This window comes from Haliotis rubra, unplaced genomic scaffold (assembly GCF_003918875.1).
Source record: "Haliotis rubra isolate DU_JTF1 unplaced genomic scaffold, ASM391887v1 Scf110, whole genome shotgun sequence".
In the NCBI taxonomy this organism is placed as follows: domain Eukaryota; kingdom Metazoa; phylum Mollusca; class Gastropoda; order Lepetellida; family Haliotidae; genus Haliotis; species Haliotis rubra.
In genome coordinates, this window is record NW_025765004.1 from 1,247,624 (window position 1) to 1,269,062 (window position 21,439).

Here is a 21,439-nt window from a genome sequence, read left to right on the forward strand (position 1 = left end):
CTGGCAACAACTAAATAAAATATATCGTTTAAGCGTTTCCCATGTGTATTGTATACATATCTGTATTCCAAATACGCCAGATAGATCACGCATTGACAATCACATAAACTTAGCGTTAGTTGCTGCAAGCAGACGACAATTTTGGCAGGTGCTTGTTAACTTGACTGGTTCCATGGTGTATTAACGTTGCGTTGTTTCGTTAGCTGAAGTCGGAGCCCAGCTTGAGCTGAAAGGAAGATACCATCACGCATGCGTAGATGCCCGTCGTGAAGTTAAACAATACGACTGATAGGAAAGTAACGACAAGGAAAACTTCGTGTATTTCTGATGAGTTCGGATCCCCATAGGCGTCGACACATTTTTGGTGAGATAGTATTTAGAATGAATAACAACCGCGAAGTAGCTCATTACGATATCTCCTATTCATATTAATTTCCCGAAGTTGCAAACGACAGGTGGTAATAATAATCGCCCTGTAAAGAAATACATCGTTACTCTTGAAAAAATATTGATCTTCATCATTTCCTTAGAATCATCAGGAAATTTAACTCTGTTTCTTTACGTATTTATATAGTTAAAACTCATTGGGAGGCCAAACAGTGTCCAGTTTCGCCTGTACACACACAAATATTGACGTACATATCGTTCAGTCTCATTTTTTTACCAGTTTGGCAACCCCTAGATGAGATTATATTTTGCTGCATGAATACCTTCTCTTGAAATATGGCAACCAAATTTGATGTGATGCAAATGTCTGATATATATAGTCGTGTTATAGTTTTTCAGACACTAAAGAACATCTGTTGTCTTGGTTACCGCAGAAACATTTGTAAACCATGTCACTTGCTTATAGAAGATAACAATTTAACATGATCCTAAACACAAGCCAGTATTTAAGAATTCACAATGTCTGTGTGATGCAAACACCCCACGATGTTACAGCCCCAGTAAGCACTGCCATCCGAAAACGTATGATAATATTTAGGGAAATTGTTTCATTTATGTGTCAGATGGTTTGATTGTTAATAACATGAAAGTAAGTAAAACCAGGCAGCTGTTGACAGATGATCCTACAAAGCTGAAAATAGCATGATGTGTCAAGAAAATTGGATTCCTTTCACCAAAAATACTTACAAGAGGTTATATAACATTTAACTTGTTTAATTAACACAGTTGTTTTAGAACAACTCCTTTGACTTTGAGCCTGCCATGCATATGCGTCAACCTTTTTGATCCCACTAGAATTGAAAGCAAAACTGTTTACCACAGAAGATGTAAGGCTGTGATTGTTGTTAAAGAACCACTAAACTTTGTTTTTTGTTACTCTTTTAACCATTACATATGAAAGATTTGTGGTTAGTCTTATGCGGAACACCAAATTTATTCTTTAAAAACTTGTGGTTAATTAATACCGAGCGATTAAAAGTGGCCAAAAAGTCGCCTGCTTCCCTCTCGCCCGCCAACGAAACCACAGACAGGTTACATAACTCTGTCGCCAGAGCACTGCAGTGACGTCATATGAGGAACGATTTTCAGTTAGTTGTATAGAAAATGTGTAGCACGCTCATCATTTTGATGATTTCTCGACATCAACGAATTTACATGCCGAATCGTTGCTTTGTCGCCAATTGCTCCTAGGGTCGGGCGATGGTGTCCCCATGCACAGATTTCCACAGGACCCTGCAGTTCGTGCTAAATGGGTAATGTTTGTGAGTCGGTTTAAAGGCGTTGTGGAAGCCTGAAACGATATCTTACTTGTGTTCAGATTGCTTCATGGAAGTTAAAGAATCAAAACTACTTACTAGTTGTAGTAAAATATGTATATGATTGATGACCATAAAGATTTTCTATGACACAACTTGTAACATAACGATTTCTTCCTCGGAAGTGAGGTTGTGGTCAAAATAACAATAATATTGTAAGTAGTATTATATTGACACCCACCTAAGCTGCCAGAGAAATTGTTATGATATACGCTATGTCATGCAAAATCCTATTGGCCATCAATAAAATACATATTTTATTACCAGTAGAAAGTAGTTTTGATTTTAGAACTCGGTGAAAACAAACCTAAATACCATTTATCCTCAGACTGGCGGATGTTCCCCGACAGGGCTTCATTTTAAAAATAAAAAATCTGTTAGAATTAATGAGATTATAGTTTGTTTTCATCAAGTTAGAAAATCAAGACTACTTTCTACTCGTTGTTAAATATGTATTGGAATCATAACCAAACGGATTTTGCATGACACAACTTATAACATAACGATTTCTTCCACGGAAGCCGGTGGTGGGGGTCGAAGTCACAATACTGCGCTGATAAATTTCTTGCTACATTCCCATGGTTAATGTCCACTCACCAGTATGTAGATACTAGTCAATGTAATGCCTTTATATTTGGTCTTATAATCCTAATTAGTTTATTATCACACTTGTATGCATTTTGAAACTAAATAAAAAGCAGACGATCTGCTGATACTTATAGTGAATTTATAACAGAACTGTAATATCTAGACATTTTATAGTTTGCCAATGTGAATCATAATTCGCACACACACCTAGTGCATGTTGTCTGTCTCATTACACTTCACGGCTAAAACAATGATTCTGTTGAATGCTACGACAAATGAATAAAACAAAATGCAAATATTAAAATTAAAACAGATTAAAGTTATAGGAACAATATCAGGCCATTACCTTGTTCGAGGAATGTATCCATCAATATCCACAAAACTGTTCCAAATGATGTGTCTTTTAACAGTTTAATATACGAAAAAGTGATAAATCTTTTCAGGTATTGGTGTATAGTCTCATTGGTCACCCAAGATAGCACACCTGGCAACTAATTGCATAATGTCCGCCTTTCTTTAAAAACAGTAATTTAGTTAGCCAATAATGGGCAATCAATCAATGTATTGCCGGTTAATCCTTTGAAAGAAGGGCGTTGTTTTTACGCAGACACCGACACCGACAGAGTGTATTCAGTATAGATTAGTAAATCTACATACATAAACACTACCTTTGACAATTCCGCTGTGTAAGATAAAAGTAATTAATCAATCAGCGTGTTATCGGTTAATCCTTTGATCGATGTTTATAATGTTGAATATTTACTCCAGACACAAGAAATGCCAAATGGGAACCTTTGTCGGGTAATCTAAGTGTGTTACCACTAATTATACCTGTTATAAATTCATTAACTGACCATCAAGTGAATGATGACAAGTAAAATGTGTAGGTTTATACCACCTAACACGGGTTACAACGAGGGAGTATTAATTGCTGTATTGCATGTGAAAACTTATGGGCCGACACTGTTTTGAGAATACAAACAGATTTTTACATGACATGATTAAATATCGAGGTAAAACAACACAGAAATGGGATCAATTTGGATCAGTCATTATACAAATAGAGCCTAACGACACCAATCAATTTTGACAGAATCGTCTATGAAAACAAGTTGTAACTCGGAAACTAGGCAAAGCAGGAGACAAAATTAAATGACAGTAGATTGTGAGAACATATAGCTTTCATTTTCCACAACAATTGTCACGATTTCAGGTTTATACAAGCCTGTAAACAAGATAATTTACCCCCTAAAATGTAGATGAATTCTGCATCTGCTCTCAAAGGTATTCCTCATATGACGTCACAGAGGCGCGCCGCTCTGATTGGTTGAAATTTCGTTCGCGGGTGAGAATTGTGCACTGTTGTCAAAAAGGTCGATTTAAGTCAATTAAAGGTCGAAATGAGTAGTTTTAATGACGGGGTTTCATTTATAACGATGCCAGTTAGTGATTTATGTATTTGTACCCCCTAGGGTTTATGTGACCTTTAAACACTGTCTGCAGTATCCGAGCTATATCAAGCTGGCCTGTAATCAAGAGTGGACCAGGAGACTTTATTTTTCATAATAAACTTCTGTCAGTTTGGAGGGACTGACTGAGATAATGCCTTGTCAGGATGTAAGCTATTGAAATGTCTCACAATAACTCCATAACAAGATTACCAGCTTTTCACATTTTGTTTTCATCAACTATTTCAGATGTCCAGGCACAATGTACTCAAGAGCTCATCTCTTGATTGAGAAAGAATTTGACAGTTTGACATCAAAAGGGCCATGGGTATGTAGTTCCTGTAGACAGAATATAGTTATGACTTATTATACAAAATGTCTGATTTGGTGTTTCACTTGGGAGTTGTGAATATGAAATTTATCCACAAGTGCCAACTCAATAGTTCCAGAACAAGATCACACCCAAACTGTCAAATGAAAACTTGTAAAACAATATAGAATGTCCAAATTAGTTATATGATATTTAATGTTGTTTGTTGTATTTTTGCCCTCGCTCTGTTAATCTCTACCTGTCATTCCCTTAGATGTAAGATGTTTTCTCTTGGATCAGCTCTCAGGTCATCCTTCCCTTCATTACCCTTGGCCTCAGGATCCCTATTCCCTTTTGATTGTCAATCAGCTTCTCTGCTGTATCTTTGACCAAAGACCATTTGTCTTTCACTGCTTAGCAGCCTGAGATCACAGATCCTCCACTGACCCAGGTCCCAACATTGTCGACCTCTCTGCTACCTATAATTCCCTCAACCTCCTCTGACCCCGTCCCTAATACCCTTATGTCTCTACAATCCCTTTGTCTTTCCTGTCGTTTTCAATCATTTTACAGTTGGAATTTGACGTCTGTTGATGATCACTTTTTTGTTTTGTCTACGATCCTACAGCATTCGATCCTAGATCAGAGTTCGTTTACCCGATTTTCCAGTTCACCTGGTATTCCCTGGATTGTCAATCGAACTACATTCAATGATCCTGTTTACATACCTGGTTTAGCCCTACCTTCTACGATCTCCAGACAAGACACTTTAATGACATCAGTTCACACTACTTTGCCGGGACCGCCTCCGTGGTGTAGTGGTTAGAACATCCTCCCAGAGAGCGGAAGGTCGCGGGTTTGATCCCCGGCTGCGTCATACCAAAAGACGTTAAAATATGGTACTTGTTGGTCCCTGCCTGGCGCTCGGCATTAATGGGTACAACAAGGACTGGTCGGCTCGGAGTCAGTATGTGTGTGAGTGGGGTATTCATGCTTCACTGCGGTAGTGGGCTAGCACTATAAAACCAGCTTAAAGGTCACATGCAACCAAAAAATCAAACATAATTAAAACACAATTATCACTTCTTCATGACATATAATATGCATTGCTGATTATGAAAAAACAAATAAACAAAATTATAAGCGTATAAACGCAAATCAAAAGTGCAATATTTTGTACTTGGGTTTACCTCCCTCGAAACGAAGCAGCCGGGATACCGAACCCAGTCAGAGCGGGTGGGTGTGCACTCAAGTGTAACGGCTGGTTCATTAGCAGATGCCGCCTTCACGGCTCATTGTGTGTGTATATATAGAGATGTTGGGTTTTGTAAATACATGCTCATTTTTTGTGTATAACATTTTGCAATCAACAGACATCATAACATGTCATGTGTTCAACTATCACACCTGCCTGTCTGTGTAATTAGATAATGTGACAGAGACCGAACTCGGGCCATAAATCAATGCATTTTGTTTATGGTGTATAGCCTGATTGGTGTTAAGTTCAAATTGCATGTGGTCAGTGATAGCCAATGTGTATTGAATATTGTCATTAGCAGACAGGCAGGCAGACACACAGATGTCAATAAAACAAGACATTGAGTTTTGTCTGTGACAACGACATATCTATATCACAGTTAGAAATTCTGTCAACGCTAAATAATGACATTGCTTTTAAGTATCGAACTGAGAAAGTGACTCGGTAAGAAGAACGTGTGGTGAAATTATATAAACAGTTAATTTACTGTCATAACATATAAAAGCTCAGCCTGTGAGATATCAACAAAACATTAGAAAAATAGCTCACACCAAAGCCTTCACCGAAAGTATTCACCCGACAACCCGCTTCCAAGCTGCGCGAACCTATTTCACTGCGCACGTGCTATGAGCGCAACCCAGCTGTTGAAACCCGTTTTCCCCAAAAAAGTCTGGTGAAAATTAGTGAAACGTTTGAACTCCGATTTCGCGCGTTTTTTTTCATCGCGTTATTTTTCAACTTTATAAGTTGAATTCGCATTTTTGACGATTTGTTTCGGTAAGTCCATACCGAAAGGTATCAGAATCTGCAAAGTTGTGTTTTACGTTGCATGTGACCTTTAAGTCTGGGCTAGTACAAGCAGCCACACATACACACGCATGCATGTCGTCATATGAGCGAAATATTCTCAAGCACGACGTAAAACCCAATTTCACCTCACCTCACTACTTTGTCGATCCTTCTTCAACCTGTCGTACCTGTCTCAATGATGATGCTTGGAGCTTTTATGTGTGCTTTCCTATGATGCGTATGTCGCACACCATTGATCGTCATGTCGGATCACCAATGTTAGCACCTTCAAGCAGCTATGCTATGGATCATGGGTGTGCCTGAGCTGGGATGGATCTTCAGTCCGAGTTGGCTCCAACGCAGCAACTTCAGAATACCTCAGGGCTGTATTCAACATGGAAGACGTTTGTTCCCTGACAGGGGTAAGAGGGTACAGTATCAGGTGCCATTGACTATGTCAGTGGCAAGAGCTCCTGGGCCTGCTTACGCCAGTTCAATCTCTCACTATCAGTGGACAGCAACAACTACACTCAATCCATTTTTCCTACGTCCAGGTATCAGATCCATGATTTGTTTACCAGCATCATTGACCTTGACATCTGCAGTGGTGAATGATAGTTTCAAAAGTCTGCAACAGAATCTTTTCAACTCTGTTCATGGCATCATCTGTTTGTCAATGCGTCTCTGCAAGGCTGGGTTGCTCATCTACTAGACGTTCAAGGCAGTATTCCAAGCTGTCTCCTATTAGTCCTGCATCCTGCAACTGTCCACTCTTATGATACACTCAGACAACACCCCAGTGGTGTGGTGTATCCTGATGGATCTAATGATCTAGTTTTTTCAAATGTTAACCCTCTTCACGTCCACATCAGAGCCAGACACATACCGCGAGCCTTATACATTATATCTGTCTGTGTTTGAGACAGACAGTGGATGATTTGGCAAAATCTAGTCCCAACATTTAAATCAAAGTAGTTGTGAGTTTCTGTTGGGTTTATCATGGTTTTAAATTGATTCTGGGAAGTAGCATTAACAGCTTCATCGCGCAATAAATTCCATGACATAATCATGCTCGGTAAAAATGATTGAGAGTATCTTTGCATTGATAGCTTGAATGGAAGTACTGTTTCTAAGATTATAGTTGCTTTGTTGCTCTACCTTGTACAAGATCATTCAGATAATCAGGAGTCAGAAAATGATACATTTTATAGAAAATTATGAGTTTAGAGTGATGTCGTCTTTCTTTCGGTGTGCTGTAATTGGTTTCCCTGTATATTTTATCATGACTGGTGCCACAAGCTGCACAGCATATAGTTCTTAGTGCGTCTAAATGTAAATTTTCCAGTAAAATCGCCTGTTCAATCGTACAGTTATCCCATATATGACAGCAGTAATCTAAAAGTGGTGAGATAAAGGACTTATATACAAAATGTATAGTATTTAGCGTTTTCCGAGATAAATGGTATTTCAATCTGATCACTGGACTTATTATTTTTATCATGTCACCTATATGTACTTTCCAAGAACAATTGCTTTGAAGTATTATACCTAAGTGTTTATGATTATAAACTTCTTTAATAGTTTCGCCATTCATTAATAAGTTTGATCTGATAGGACAGCATATGGTCCTGTAGCAGTTAATATTTCTTGTATTACAGGGCATTGAAGTTTTTCCTCTGAATGAAGATAATGTATTTGAATGGGCTGCCAAGATCAAAGGTTTGAAGGACACCTTATGGGAAGGTATGCGAACGTTTAAAATAAATAAACGTTTTGTTTATTAGCAGTGACGTTTATAAGTGATGTTTATAAGTGTGAGTGGTTACTGTTTATTAGCAGTGATGTTTATAAGTATGAGTGGTTATTGTTTATTAGCAGTGATGTTTATAAGTGTGAGTGGTTATCGTTTATTAGCAGTGATGTTTATAAGTGTGAGTGGTTATTGTTTATTAGCAGTGATGTTTATAAGTGTGAGTGGTTATTGTTTATTAGCAGTGATGTTTATATAAGTATGAGTGGTTATGAGTGGTTATTGTTTATTAGTGGTGATGTTTATAGCAGTGTGAGTGGTTATTGTTTATTAGCAGTGATGTTTATAAGTGTGAGTGGTTATTGTTTATTAGCAGTGATGTTTATAAGTATGAGTGGTTATTGTTTATTAGCAGTGATGTTTATAAGTATGAGTGGTTATTGTTTATTAGCAGTGATGTTTATAAGTGTGAGTGGTTCTTGTTTATTAGCAGTGATGTTTATAAGTGTGAGTGGTTATTGTTTATTAGCAGTGATGTTTATAAGTGTGAGTGGTTATTGTTTATTAGCAGTGATGTTTATAAGTGTGAGTGGTTATTGTTTATTAGCAGTGATGTTTATAAGTGTGAGTGGTTATTGTTTATTAGCAGTGATGTTAATAAGTATGAGTGGTTATTGTTTATTAGCAGTGATGTTTATAAGTATGAGTGGTTATTGTTTATTAGCAGTGATGTTTATAAGTGTGAGTGGTTCTTGTTTATTAGCAGTGATGTTTATAAGTGTGAGTGGTTATTGTTTATTAGCAGTGATGTTTATAAGTGTGAGTGGTTATTGTTTATTAGCAGTGATGTTTATAAGTGTGAGTGGTTATTGTTTATTAGCAGTGATGTTTATAAGTGTGAGTGGTTATTGTTTATTAGCAATGATGTTTATGAGTGTGAGTGAATGAGTGAGTGAGTAGTTATTGTTTACTAGGAGTGACATTTATAAACTGTGAGTGAGTGGTTATTGTTTAACACTGCATCAGCACTGCTGTGTTAGCTATTAGCAGTGGGACCCGTGAAGGTCTGGGTTAGAATTGATCTTCAGTAACCCATGCTTGTCGTAAGAGGCGACTAACGGGATCGGGTGGTCAGGCTCGCTGACTTGGTTGACACATGTCATCGTATCCCAATTGCATAGATCGATGTTCTTGCTGTTCCCTGGATTGTATGGTCCAGATTCGATTATTTACAGACCGCCGCCATATAGCTGGAATATTGCTGAGTGCGGCATAAAACTCAACTCACTATTAGCAGTGTCCTTTAGAACTGCTAATATATAAGTGCATAGAAACATGCAATAGGTTATGCAAACCTATCAGAACAAAGTACAAGCTCTCAATCAATTGTTCACCTCTGACCCAAGTCTTGGTGTGGTTCCATTTATTAGGAGGAATTTTTCGTCTCTACATCAAATTTGATGAGAACTACAACATCCGTCCACCACAAGTGTGTTTTCATACCATCCCATTCCATCCCAACAGTGAGTATCTTACTAAGTTCATATAATAGCTCATGCAGCTCAACGTACTTAACAGCAATGTACAGTGAGTATCTTACTGAAAGAATCAAAATCACACTATGTTGGTCTGAATTGATGTTGTTGGTTGCCAGTTATTTTTCAGCATAAGCCCCTTTAATGGTGTAAAAAGTTGAACAATGACGCCAGAAACTGATTAATCTTCAACAGAGTTTCAAAGTTTACCTGATAAGGGCATTGAGTTTCGAATCCTAGATGAACCCCTGGGCACAGCACACCTATTTGAGTTTTCACATAATGTTTAGCTTTGATGTTCTCACACAGTTGCGTTAATCACCCAGCTTAATTCAGTCTGAACTTTCTTCTGGAGGAAGTCCACCTGTATTAGTCTCTGACTGATTGTAGTGAACTCATAGTGGTGAATAGATGGTTAGAAATAGCTCACCAAAACAGCTTTGGTTTGTTTTAGAACAATGTAAATTGTCATGAGAGATGATGAACCTGGGGCATATCTGATCAGGAATCAGAAGTCATGGAAACCAGTATCCTTAAACTTTTGTCATGCCCAGTTCTGTCCTCAGAATGTTCTCAGCTCTCTCATAAGACATCTCTGGTTTATTGGCTTTCTGACGTCAGGCAATTCATTTATCATTCATTAACATATCATGTATTTTGTTAACAGTTTCCTTAGTAATGGCAGTCTTAGATCATCTTTCATCATGAGATTGTGACTTCCTTTCTTGAATTCTCTCGACAAATACAGCCTTTAACAATTGAAAGTATTATGCTTAATAATGTGAACTCTTAGGGATATACTAAACGTACTCTGCAGTAAATCTCAGGCATTATTAGTCTCCCCTGATACATGTCCAGTTGAGCACAGTGACTGGAACTTGTGATGACTGTTTGCCTATTTGTCATTCATCTGTCTGTCAGTCGGGTTTCCACCTTTTGAATTCTAAAGCTAAACATTGGTTGTCAGACAGCTCGTTTCACACACCTTAAGACCAAACATAGGACTTCTTGTGCACAAACTTTGAAATCCTGTTTATGGTGGATACCTGGATTTAGCATAGTGCTGGATTGATTATCAATCATACAATCAATCTTGCTTGCGTCAGCGTTTATCGATGACCTCTTTAGACTAATCAGTCTTCACAAAATATGAAACATCCAATTAAACTTTAGAAAGTATGTTTCTTATTGTTGTGTTTGTTAAATCAACACATAAACAATTGATGCAGTTTCCTTACTCGTAAAGCTGCAATGTAAACAATATACTTGAGTGCGTGTCTCAACAGGAAGTATCCTCGATTGTCTTGATCGTGGTTGTTGTAGTAGTTGGTGCGTCCGCCTGGAGAGCGGAAGGTCGCGGGTTCGATCCCCGGCCGTGTCATACCAAAAGACGTTAAAATATGGTACTTGTTGGTCCAAGCCTGGCGCTCGGCATTAATGGGTACAACAAGGACTGGTCGGCTCGGAGTCAGTATAATGTGTGTGAGTGGGGTATTCATGCTTCACTGCGGCATGGTATCTCAGTGGGCTAGCACTATAAAACCAGCTTAAGTCTTGGCTAGTACAAGCAGCCGCACATACACACGCATGCACGTCGTCATATGAGCGAACTATTCTCAAGCAAGACGTTAAACCCCATTTCACCTCACCTCACCTTGATCGTGGTATTTATTGGTGCCTGTCTAATTTGCACAATGTTATGATTATGTCCTGTTATTGCCCACATGAGTTTGGTGGTGAGGTTTATGATTACATATGATTATTGATCAATTACTGAGCTCTAACTATCGATCTGCATAATGTGAGCGATAACCAGCACTAATTAAGCAGGATACATTCATTTTATAGCAGCAGTATTTGGCAGTGAGATTAGATGAATATTGTGCACTAGCACTTATGAATTAGAATATCTTGTATTTTATTTGGATTTGCTAATAATGACAAATGACACTAAAATCCCTTGATCTATATGCATGGTACATGTATATCTATAAAACCTTTGTTTCAGTTGACATGATCACAGGCAGGCCTTGCATTGACTTCTTGGATAACTTTGAGAAGTGGAAGGAAGGATACAGCATCACCATGACTTTGTTGTCCATACAGGTTAGGGTACAGCATCACCGTGACTTTGTTGTCCATACAGGTTAGGGTACAGCATCACCATGACTTTGTTGTCCATACAGGTTAGGGTGTAGTATCACCATGACTTTGTTGTCCATACAGGTTAGGGTGTAGCATCACCGTGACTTTGTTGTCCATACAGGTTAGGGTGTAGCATCACCATGACTTTGTTGTCCATACAGGTTAGGGTGTAGCATCACCATGACTTTGTTGTCCATACAGGTTAGGGTACAGCATCACCATGACTTTGTTGTCCATACAGGTTAGGGTACAGCATCACCATGACTTTGTTGTCCATACAGGTTAGGGTGTAGTATCACCGTGACTTTGTTGTCCATACAGGTTAGGGTACAGCATCACCATGACTTTGTTGTCCATACAGGTTAGGGTACAGCATCACCATGACTTTGTTGTCCATACAGGTTAGGGTACAGCATCACCATGACTTTGTTGTCCATACAGGTTAGGGTGTAGCATCACCATGACTTTGTTGTCCATACAGGTTAGGGTACAGCATCACCATGACTTTGTTGTCCATACAGGTTAGGGTACAGCATCACCGTGACTTTGTTGTCCATACAGGTTAGGGTGTAGTATCACCGTGACTTTGTTGTCCATACAGGTTAGGGTACAGCATCACCATGACTTTGTTGTCCATACAGGTTAGGGTACAGCATCACCATGACTTTGTTGTCCATACAGGTTAGGGTACAGCATCACCATGACTTTGTTGTCCATACAGGTTAGGGTACAGCATCACCATGACTTTGTTGTCCATACACTGTACAGGTTAGGGTGTAACATCACCATGACTTTGTTGTCCATACAGGTTAGGGTACAGCATCACCATGACTTTGTTGTCCATACAGGTTAGGGTACAGCATCACCATGACTTTGTTGTCCATACAGGTTAGGGTACAGCATCACCATGACTTTGTTGTCCATACAGGTTAGGGTGTAGTATCACCATGACTTTGTTGTCCATACAGGTTAGGGTGTAGCATCACCATGACTTTGTTGTCCATACAGGTTAGGGTGTAGCATCACCATGACTTTGTTGTCCATACAGGTTAGGGTACAGCATCACCGTGACTTTGTTGACCACACAGGTTAGGGTGTAGCATCACCATGACTTTGTTGTTCATACCCGTTAGGGTGTCAATAGATATACAATCCCTCCATGTCAATAGATATAGAGACCCTACATATCAATATATAGACAGTTGCTATGTGTCATTAGATAGACAGTCCCCAAGGGCAATGCTTAGTCTTTGAAAACATAATTCTGATAGAAACAATAATTCCATTTAAACTGAAAGGAGCCCATGTTGAGATGGGAGATTCAGAACCTGAGGCAATCTAGACTTGCTTCATTTAGGGCTACTGGGCAGAAGGGAGAATAATGCCCCCATATGTGAATAGAAATACAACCCCTATGTGGTAATGGACAATCTAACAGAAATCTAGGACATTGAAGAGGATTTTCAGAACATGAATTGCAGCACATGATTACTTGCAAGACAATGATGTTTACTCATCTCTCCTTAGTCACTACTGTCCAACCCAAGTTTGACTGGGGCTGTGAATATGGAGGCTGTGGAAATGGTGCAACACTCGCCCCACTCCTACCGACAGATGGTGCAGGACTGTGTTGCTGCCAGTCAGCAGATGGAAGGTAAGAGTCACAACCGCATGGCCTAGACAGGTGTAACCTTAGACCCATTATGTAGTAGTGACTGGCATGGAAATTAATTAAAATACAGTGGGTTTTGAATCATGCTTTTGGTTCCTAAAAAGAAAAGAAAATGTATATTATTATGCATGAGTGGTGTTGGTGGCAGTGGAGGTGGTTGTAAGCATTTGTAGTTTTAGTCCGATGATTGAGGTGCCTATAACATGGCGTGTGCTGTTGGGGGTGGAAGTAGTTACAGATTTCATGCTCATGGTCCCTGTAAACAAACATGGCAGGCTTGCTCTTTCATGGAGTGATAGGACTACTTGATTTGGATTTTAATACTTATCTGGTAAAAACCAATTCACTTTAACACAAATATGGAACCAAGGGTGGAGACAGGTTTCATGAATTCTGACAAGACAAAATGAGTGCATGACTTTTGGCACCAGTGACTTGCTGCTGCCACCTACCTGACATGTGTAAGACTGTGAACTTAAACATGCACTTAAAACATTATGTATTGATTGTTCTTTGATCTTATCTTGTCATTCACTGATTTCACAATGTAATTCTGAATGTAGATTTCAGAGGTTACTTTTGTGCTTGAATCTGGAAACCATATGTAACACTATTATTATCACAATGATCAAGCTTGAACTTTGTGTAGATTGTCATTATTATGTTTCTCTTTTATATGATAATTTTATTGTTTCTCTTAGGCACTATTACTTGTACAATTTTTGTAATTGTTGACAATTTTTCAGAAATATAATACCAGCAGAAACTGCTTCACCAAAGGAAGGGATATAACATGTGTTATATTTGGGATTACACTTTCTTAGTAAAGTACAAATTCTAGTACTTTTTTAGTTGAGCCCCATCCGGGATTCGAACTCACACCCTCAGAGTCAGGCACCTAATTGCCAGCACACAAAGTCAGCCGCCTAACAAAGTCAGCCGCTCAGCTACCGCGACTTCCACGTAGTTGAGCGGGTTAGGCGGCTGACTTTGTGTGCTGGTGATTAGGTGCCTGACTCTGAGGGTGTGAGTTCGAATCCAGGATGGGGCTCAACTCATAAGGAGTACTAGAATTTGTACTTTACTAAGAAAGTGTAATCCCAAATATAACACATGTTACATTTGACCACTTTCTAAATGGCATTGTGTAATCAAAGGAAGGGATACTTAGTGTGTATCTTTGTTACGTTGATAATGATGTAAAGATTACATTTTGTGTTTCATCACACAGGTCACACAGACACACATTCCTTACTTCATGACTAAAGATATGCTTTAAAAACTTAGCTCACTGAATGTACATAGTAACTCCATGTTTATTTTCAAGTTCTCTTTCACCGTTGAGCTTTGATGGACTAAAGTATTATACCTTCCCTTTCGATTTTCGACCATTACTTTGCCGTTTACGCATGTTACAATCATATATCCCATTTGTAGATCTTTTAGGGGAATACTCCCATTTGTAGATCTTTTAGGGGAAATGTTTGATGTTTTGTATGTTGAGCAAAATTCCAACAGACCTGTTCACTTTCACTGTAATGCCCCTATGTGGTCTTCTTACTGAAATGTGTGGCTCTGCTGGCTCCTTATGTTCATGTGTTTTGTTGTTAGCTGGAGTGCTGCCTCAGCCTCAAAGCAAAGTGGACATTGATGCCAAAACAAAGAAGGGAGAGCCATCCACCCGAGTCAGCACAGTGCCATCCCGCATCTCAAAACTCTCCTTCGATGACTACCACACAACATGGTGTGGTTTGGCTACTTCCAAGGCTAGAGATCACAGCAAAAATCCTTGTATGTACCTGTTCATATGCTAAATGTAGGCCTGTAGTGCCAGTTTTATCCCAATGGTTCTCAATTCATCTGTACTCCTTTTTGATGTTGTCTATAAACATAAGCAATGGCCAGTTGAAGACAGTAGTAGACTCATATTAGAAGTTTCTGTTCTGCACTTTTGGTGTTAGCCTTTTTATGTGTTATACTGTGGGAATTTCAAATTGTGCGTATGCTGTATCTAACATAAGGTGATTCACAATGTTGATATTTGATTGTTTACTGATACAGTGTTGGAGACAATCCGGGACAAACCAGTGTTGCAGCAAGTACATATGGGACTTCCCCCCAGAAGAGATCCAACTGCAGGTTAAGAAACAGATGCAGGAGTAGGTATCATTGTCATCCTAATTCAGAAAAACTAGTTCCTAAGCAAGCAAGGAACTGCTCACCCTAATACAGTCTGCCCTCACCAACCAGCCAGCATATGCCCCACAGTTCTGTGTTTTGCTGACATGAACACTTGTGCTGTGAAACTTATCCTTTGCCGCTAAGCTGGTTATTTAACCTATTCTTGAACAATTGGGTTGTTTATTCACTTGTGTTGTATTGTGCACATTGTTAATTTTTCCCTTCCGAGTGGTACGTGCCTTGTTTCCCCACTATTTTGACTTTTGAGTGCTGTTAGACAGGTTTTGTTCTGGCTTGAGAGTATTGCAGGAGGTAAGTTCATGCTATATCCACATATTTAAGTATGTTACATATGTTAGATATTGCTAACATATTTATGCACATTAGTTAAGTGCATTATTTATGTATTTTATGCATTACACACACATCAGCAACACAGAATTTTGACATCTTTCTCATTGTGCTATACTTTCAGAACTTCACTTTAAATATTGTTGCCTGTGGTACCCAAAGATGTGCCAAATATATCCTTGACTTGTGCCTGTTTTGCAGCCTGTGATCCAGTTAAGTGAGTTTGGTTGTCTGCCCCTTGTTTCTTAGACTTCAGGGCTTGTCTAAAGATGTCCAGGGAAAGAGGCCAGAGCAGCAGTCCTCACAACACCAAAGAGGAATCTTCACTGATGACCAAGTCTGCAATAACTACCAGTCTGTGGATTACTGCTCCTTGACCATGGAGTGATGCAGTCAGTCTTGTGACACTCTTTTGATTACCCTAAATGAGCCATCAAGGTGGTGCTGGCACAGTAAAAGGCATGTGGCCAAAGAGACCCATCAAAGAGGTGCTTGGCACCTGATAGGTGCTCTGCTTAGAGAAGTCTCACTCAGAGAAGCACATCCACCTGAGAGGTGTTTGCCGCATTGACCTACTACGTGACAGGTTGTCTGATGAACGTCATGAGGATAGACCAATTGTTCTGATCATACAAGGTTCATCATGAGGGTTTAGAGTCAAGCTCAGCCTAGGCATTTATCATGTCAACCAGCGTCTACATCCCACCAATCATATGAGACTGTTAGACCTTCTCAGAAGTCTTGTTCTGCCTGAACTACTATCATTTGGTGGACTCTAATATCATTGAGTGGATGCCAGCTCAAAGTAGCACAATCCTGGTCCAGGACATGCTCATATATGATAGGTTTAAATAATATGTGATAATACAGTCCTTTGATGACAGGATTTTGTACCATTTAATTAGGTTTTTTATTATTCCGAAATATTTTCTCTCTTCATGATATGGCTGAAATTTTGCCCTTGTGACGTTAACTTTTAACTCACTAACTGGTCCAAATCCCAGACATAGCTGTAAATCTTCTCACTTCTACCCATGTATGTGGTAGTATGTTGACACAGACTTTATATGCGATGGTGTCATTGAAAAAGGCAGTAATTTGTTACTTCAAGCATTCAATGCTAAACATGGAGCATTTTGGCAGTTGATGGTAGAAGAGAACCAGGTACTCTCGTGTTAAGCATTGGCATCTACTACACTCTACTGCTTGGAATAAAGTGGGCAGATTGCCATGATCAGATTAATTTGAGATCCGTCTAGCCCACATCCCGGTAAGTCCTGGCATTAACCCAGGCTCACACTACTTTATGGACTCTTCAGGCGATGTTATGGCAACAAGGAACATATCACCCACATAGATCCTCCATGCATCAGGTGATACACCAGCAACAGGAGGTATCTTAGTTTTCTTCACATAGGTCATCACAACCAATGGAGGAACTCTTTTCCAGAGGAGTGGGTTATCAACAAGTCAGGACTTATCCCACTTGTTTATAGTCAGGCTTTCCATACAATCTTAGGCCCCCTCAAGGAGCCTACAGGTTACTGCTACAGCCTCACCTTACTCCAAGAGTGCTCATGCTGCATGTTTGGACTGAAAGCAGGAAATCTTGAACAGGAAAGGTTACGGTACTCCAAATGGATGGCCAAGCAGACCCTCAGGCTCATTATCTACTAGGTTTGTGCAATGTGGAGATTATTTCCGATATGCTGTTTGCAGCATGACAAGTGCATATGACAGCTTCACCACTGTTTAATGCAGACAATGACGACTACAGGGTGCCACCTAATTAATACTGTGTTGGCATTCCTGAGAGATCAGAAGGTCTCCAATATGCCAGAACTTCAGGTTATGCTGTTTGTTTTCAGACTACTGCAGGAACAATAACTGAAGTTTCTACCACAGGCTGGTTTATATCATGCCACAGCACTTACGTCAGGAGCCCTATGTACCTCACCTTTACTTGCATTAGTAATACTGGCACAGGTTGATGAAATCAATGCATTTGATGTCTTCAACTTCCATTTGAGCAAGCTGGTAAAAACAGTTGCCAGCACAATAGGATCTGAAGATGACATTTCCTCTGCCTTGTGCAAGGTGAACTGTCCTTGAATGCATACAGTCTACTTAGAACAGCATGGCTGGAGTCCACAGATACACCGTCTCTTTGTGCTTCATTCTACCAGCCAGCAGATGTATGTAACAGAATCCTCTGGTCAGCATCCCACACAAAGCCCAGGTGATTATCCCCACAAGGGATCTCCATGGCATCCAGCATACCTACATGGCTGCAGCCATTAGAGACAGATGCTTCTGAAAGATCGGACCATGTCTGAGGGACATGTCAGAAGATGACATGGACAGCATCCATGGTTTTAGTGTGTTGGGTCACATAGTGGATCACCTACGCCACAAAACACCTGTAGTGCATTCAAAGAAACTACCAGTTGAGCTTCCCGATACTGGGGAAAGATTATTGGAGATTATGACATTGATGGTTTGTCTGAATATCATACTTTGTTTTTGTCTGTCAAGCCTGCAAGTATTATTCTAGCACACACACACACACACACCTCACTCTCTCTACCTACCAGCACCCCACCCACCCCTCCCAAAGTTATGTTCTTGCACATAACAGAAGAGAGATGTATAAGTAGTGAATAATGAGTATATTCAAAGTTTATAATACGGTATGTGATATATACTTGAAGCAATGATGTTATTACCTTAACCTAAAAACATTTTCCTTTGAAGTTTTTGCAGATGTGAGGCTGAAAGGTTAAGAGCAAACAATGGAATTCAGAATTATAATCCTTTGGTCTTTTCCCCTTGAATAAAAACATGTTGCTGCTTTTGAAACCAGTTCATGGAAAAGACTGTTTAGACCTGTTTTTTATGAAACAAAAGAAATTCCCTAAGGATAGTATGTTTCAAAACAACCAGCTACCCAACTGCATTACATGTGTTATTTCATTCCAAATTATGACATTATTCCAGACACTCTGCTCTGATGTATGGACGTTTTGGGATGAGACCTACAGCAGAGGAAGAGAAAGCAGCTAAACTCAATAGACTGGAACGGATGAAGAAGATATATCTTCCTCCCAGAGTATCTCCAAGTGAGGACTGTGTTGGCAAACTACAAGCTATGATGCTATTAATACCATAGTTATATATTAAAGTAACTAGTGAGTAAGTCAGTCAGTCAGAGAGTCAGCAGTGATGGTGTTGCTTAACAGATGATCTTTGGTCATGGTTTCTGGACATAAACCCACAGCTGAATTTTTGGCTTCATAAGAGTGTCAGTGATCATCTTGAAGCATGAGAAAAATTGTTGTTCCAGCTCCTGCACCTGACATAGTATTGGACAGTGCCTTGCCTGCTCTCAACCCTAAGGATGAGCCGTGGGAGAAGGAGGTGGATGACTTGGTGGCCTGGACAGCCAACCTAGATGCTGAAGCCATCGACACAACATGACATAAAATGTCAACAGACCTAAGTCTTTCTGAAACATTCAAGTGTGTGTACCTAATGGGCTTCTTCCAAGCATTAAGTTGATACAGACTCAGTAACATTTCCAAAACACAGATTCCTCTGTGATAGATATTGTGTATATTATGCATTTTTCTATTTGTACACCACAGCTAAAACTGTGATAAATGTGCACATCTCTATCACAAATCGATATGTATACTGCTAGAAAAACTGTGTTCTTTGACTGTGAAAGATGAATTAATGTTTGGTCAGATAAATTCAGTGAGTTTGTGAGTGGGGTTTTAAGTCATTGTTATCCCTATTTTATCCGTAACACACTGGATTGCCCAACAACCAGTCCACAAAGGTTGAATACGATACGCCAGCCAATCTCTCCTGCTTCTTTGTTATGTGAAGAGACTATACAATGCAGAAGACTGCTTCATGAAATGTATTGCTCATTGATAATGAAAAGTAAGGAAGTGTACCCTTCTATACATTGTTGCTATGGAACATTTTTCACAAGTTCTGTTCACATCCATAACAAGTTTAAGGAATATTGAGAAAAACATTTCAGTTTGTGTATAGTATGTTTAATACCATGTGCCTGATATCCGAGAGGATACTAGTATTTTGTAAATTTGACATGATAAAATGTGATGTATGCCATTTCATAAAATGCAGTGTATCCAAAGAATATATGGACTCAGATGGTCTTAAGTGGTCATGTTCTTTGTTGTTCTGTGCCTCTACATACAGTGTAGTAGAGATGATCATACTGTGTTATTGTAATGTAGCACAGCCTCTTTGCAAAAAGAATCTAGACCCCCATTTTACCTGATACTCCAACCTCCTATAATATGATCAATACAATGTGATGTCACCTTGTGTTTGACAAGTCTCACCCAGTCAAGTCTTAAAGTATGACATATTTCAGAATTCACTAGCAGTAATTTGCGACATTTGTAACTTTGTTCTTAAAAAAACACGCACGAGCGCGCACACACACACACCAAATTGGGGGTTCTCTGCATCGACTGTCTGTACACTGAATTCTTTCTTTGTACTGATTAAATCAGGATTTGATCTTTGGAATCTTTAACAACTTCCAAGTTCGCATGATTAATACAACCATCAAAGATGGTAGGTGCCTCATAGGAATGATGTAACAGATGTGTAGGGGCCTGACCACTGAGAATTGAATCCTTGCCAACACAGAAGTGTCAGCCCAGTTGCCATAGAACTAACATGATCTTCTATGAATTCTTGATTCCTCTTATGAGCAAGCATCTCATAAGGAAACATTTGGTCCAATTGAGGATTCTTTAAGGCATTTAGCTTAGCCTCATTGATAGCCAGAGACATAGCTAGTGAGTGAGTGAGTATGGTTTTATGCCGCTTTTAGCAATATTAGCAATAAGTTGTTCATGTCACATGCTGGTTATACTACCTGGGAGATCCGATCAGAACCCACAAAAATACTCTGAAAGCTATATTCATGCTAGTGGGAGTCTTGTTTTGATGTCCTTTTCAAGTGGAATCACACAACCAGTCTCATGCAGGCAGAAACAAAGGCAGTCCTGCACACTCAGGCCCACTGATGACTGACTGAGTTTGGTTTTACGCCGCTTTTAGCAATATTCCAGCAATATCACGGCAGGGGACACCAGAAATGGGCTTCTCACATTGTACACATGTGGGGAATCAAACTGGATCTTCCGCATGACAAGCGGACGCTTGAACCATTAGGCTACCCCACCACCCCGAAACATGGTCAGTCTGAAGAAAGATCTGGAAGTAGTGTCTAGTAGCGCTTACTTCTCCTTAACTCTTTAAGACCTAAACATGGAATTGCTCATGAACGATTACTCTTTGTCAATCTCTGGCACTTTAAAAAATGTTGACATGTTATGTAACAGGAAACTTCTTGGGTGTAGAAAAAGTGTGGGTAACCCATGAGTCCTTGTGGTCCTTGTGGGAGATCTGGAACACCAAACCTAGCACTGTGCTAGCACTGGAGATGTAGTGATCAGAGTGTTCATTTCTGTGCAGCAGAAGTATGAATCAACTAGCACAAGGTATTATCCATCTGTTGCACACTGCACATTCAACTACACACCGGTCAGTGTACGAACACAAAGTCTGAAAACAATTGAAAGAAAACAGAAGTCAATG

At 39.5% G+C, this 21,439-nt stretch overlaps 1 protein-coding gene across 1 annotated transcript; it reads left to right on the forward strand.

The window, feature by feature from the left end:
• The first annotated feature begins 246 nt into the window (after nucleotides 1-246).
• Nucleotides 247-19,980, forward strand: LOC124286486 (ubiquitin-conjugating enzyme E2 U-like). Its single transcript, XM_046722864.1, is given in 11 exon segments — nucleotides 247-364; nucleotides 4,049-4,127; nucleotides 7,815-7,899; nucleotides 9,337-9,429; nucleotides 11,450-11,547; nucleotides 13,114-13,240; nucleotides 14,870-15,049; nucleotides 15,320-15,372; nucleotides 15,374-15,417; nucleotides 18,788-18,909; nucleotides 19,134-19,980. Coding segments are annotated over 10 exon segments (1,002 nt in total). The 5' UTR covers nucleotides 247-364; nucleotides 4,049-4,061; the 3' UTR covers nucleotides 19,268-19,980.
• The last annotated feature ends 1,459 nt before the right edge of the window (nucleotides 19,981-21,439 follow it).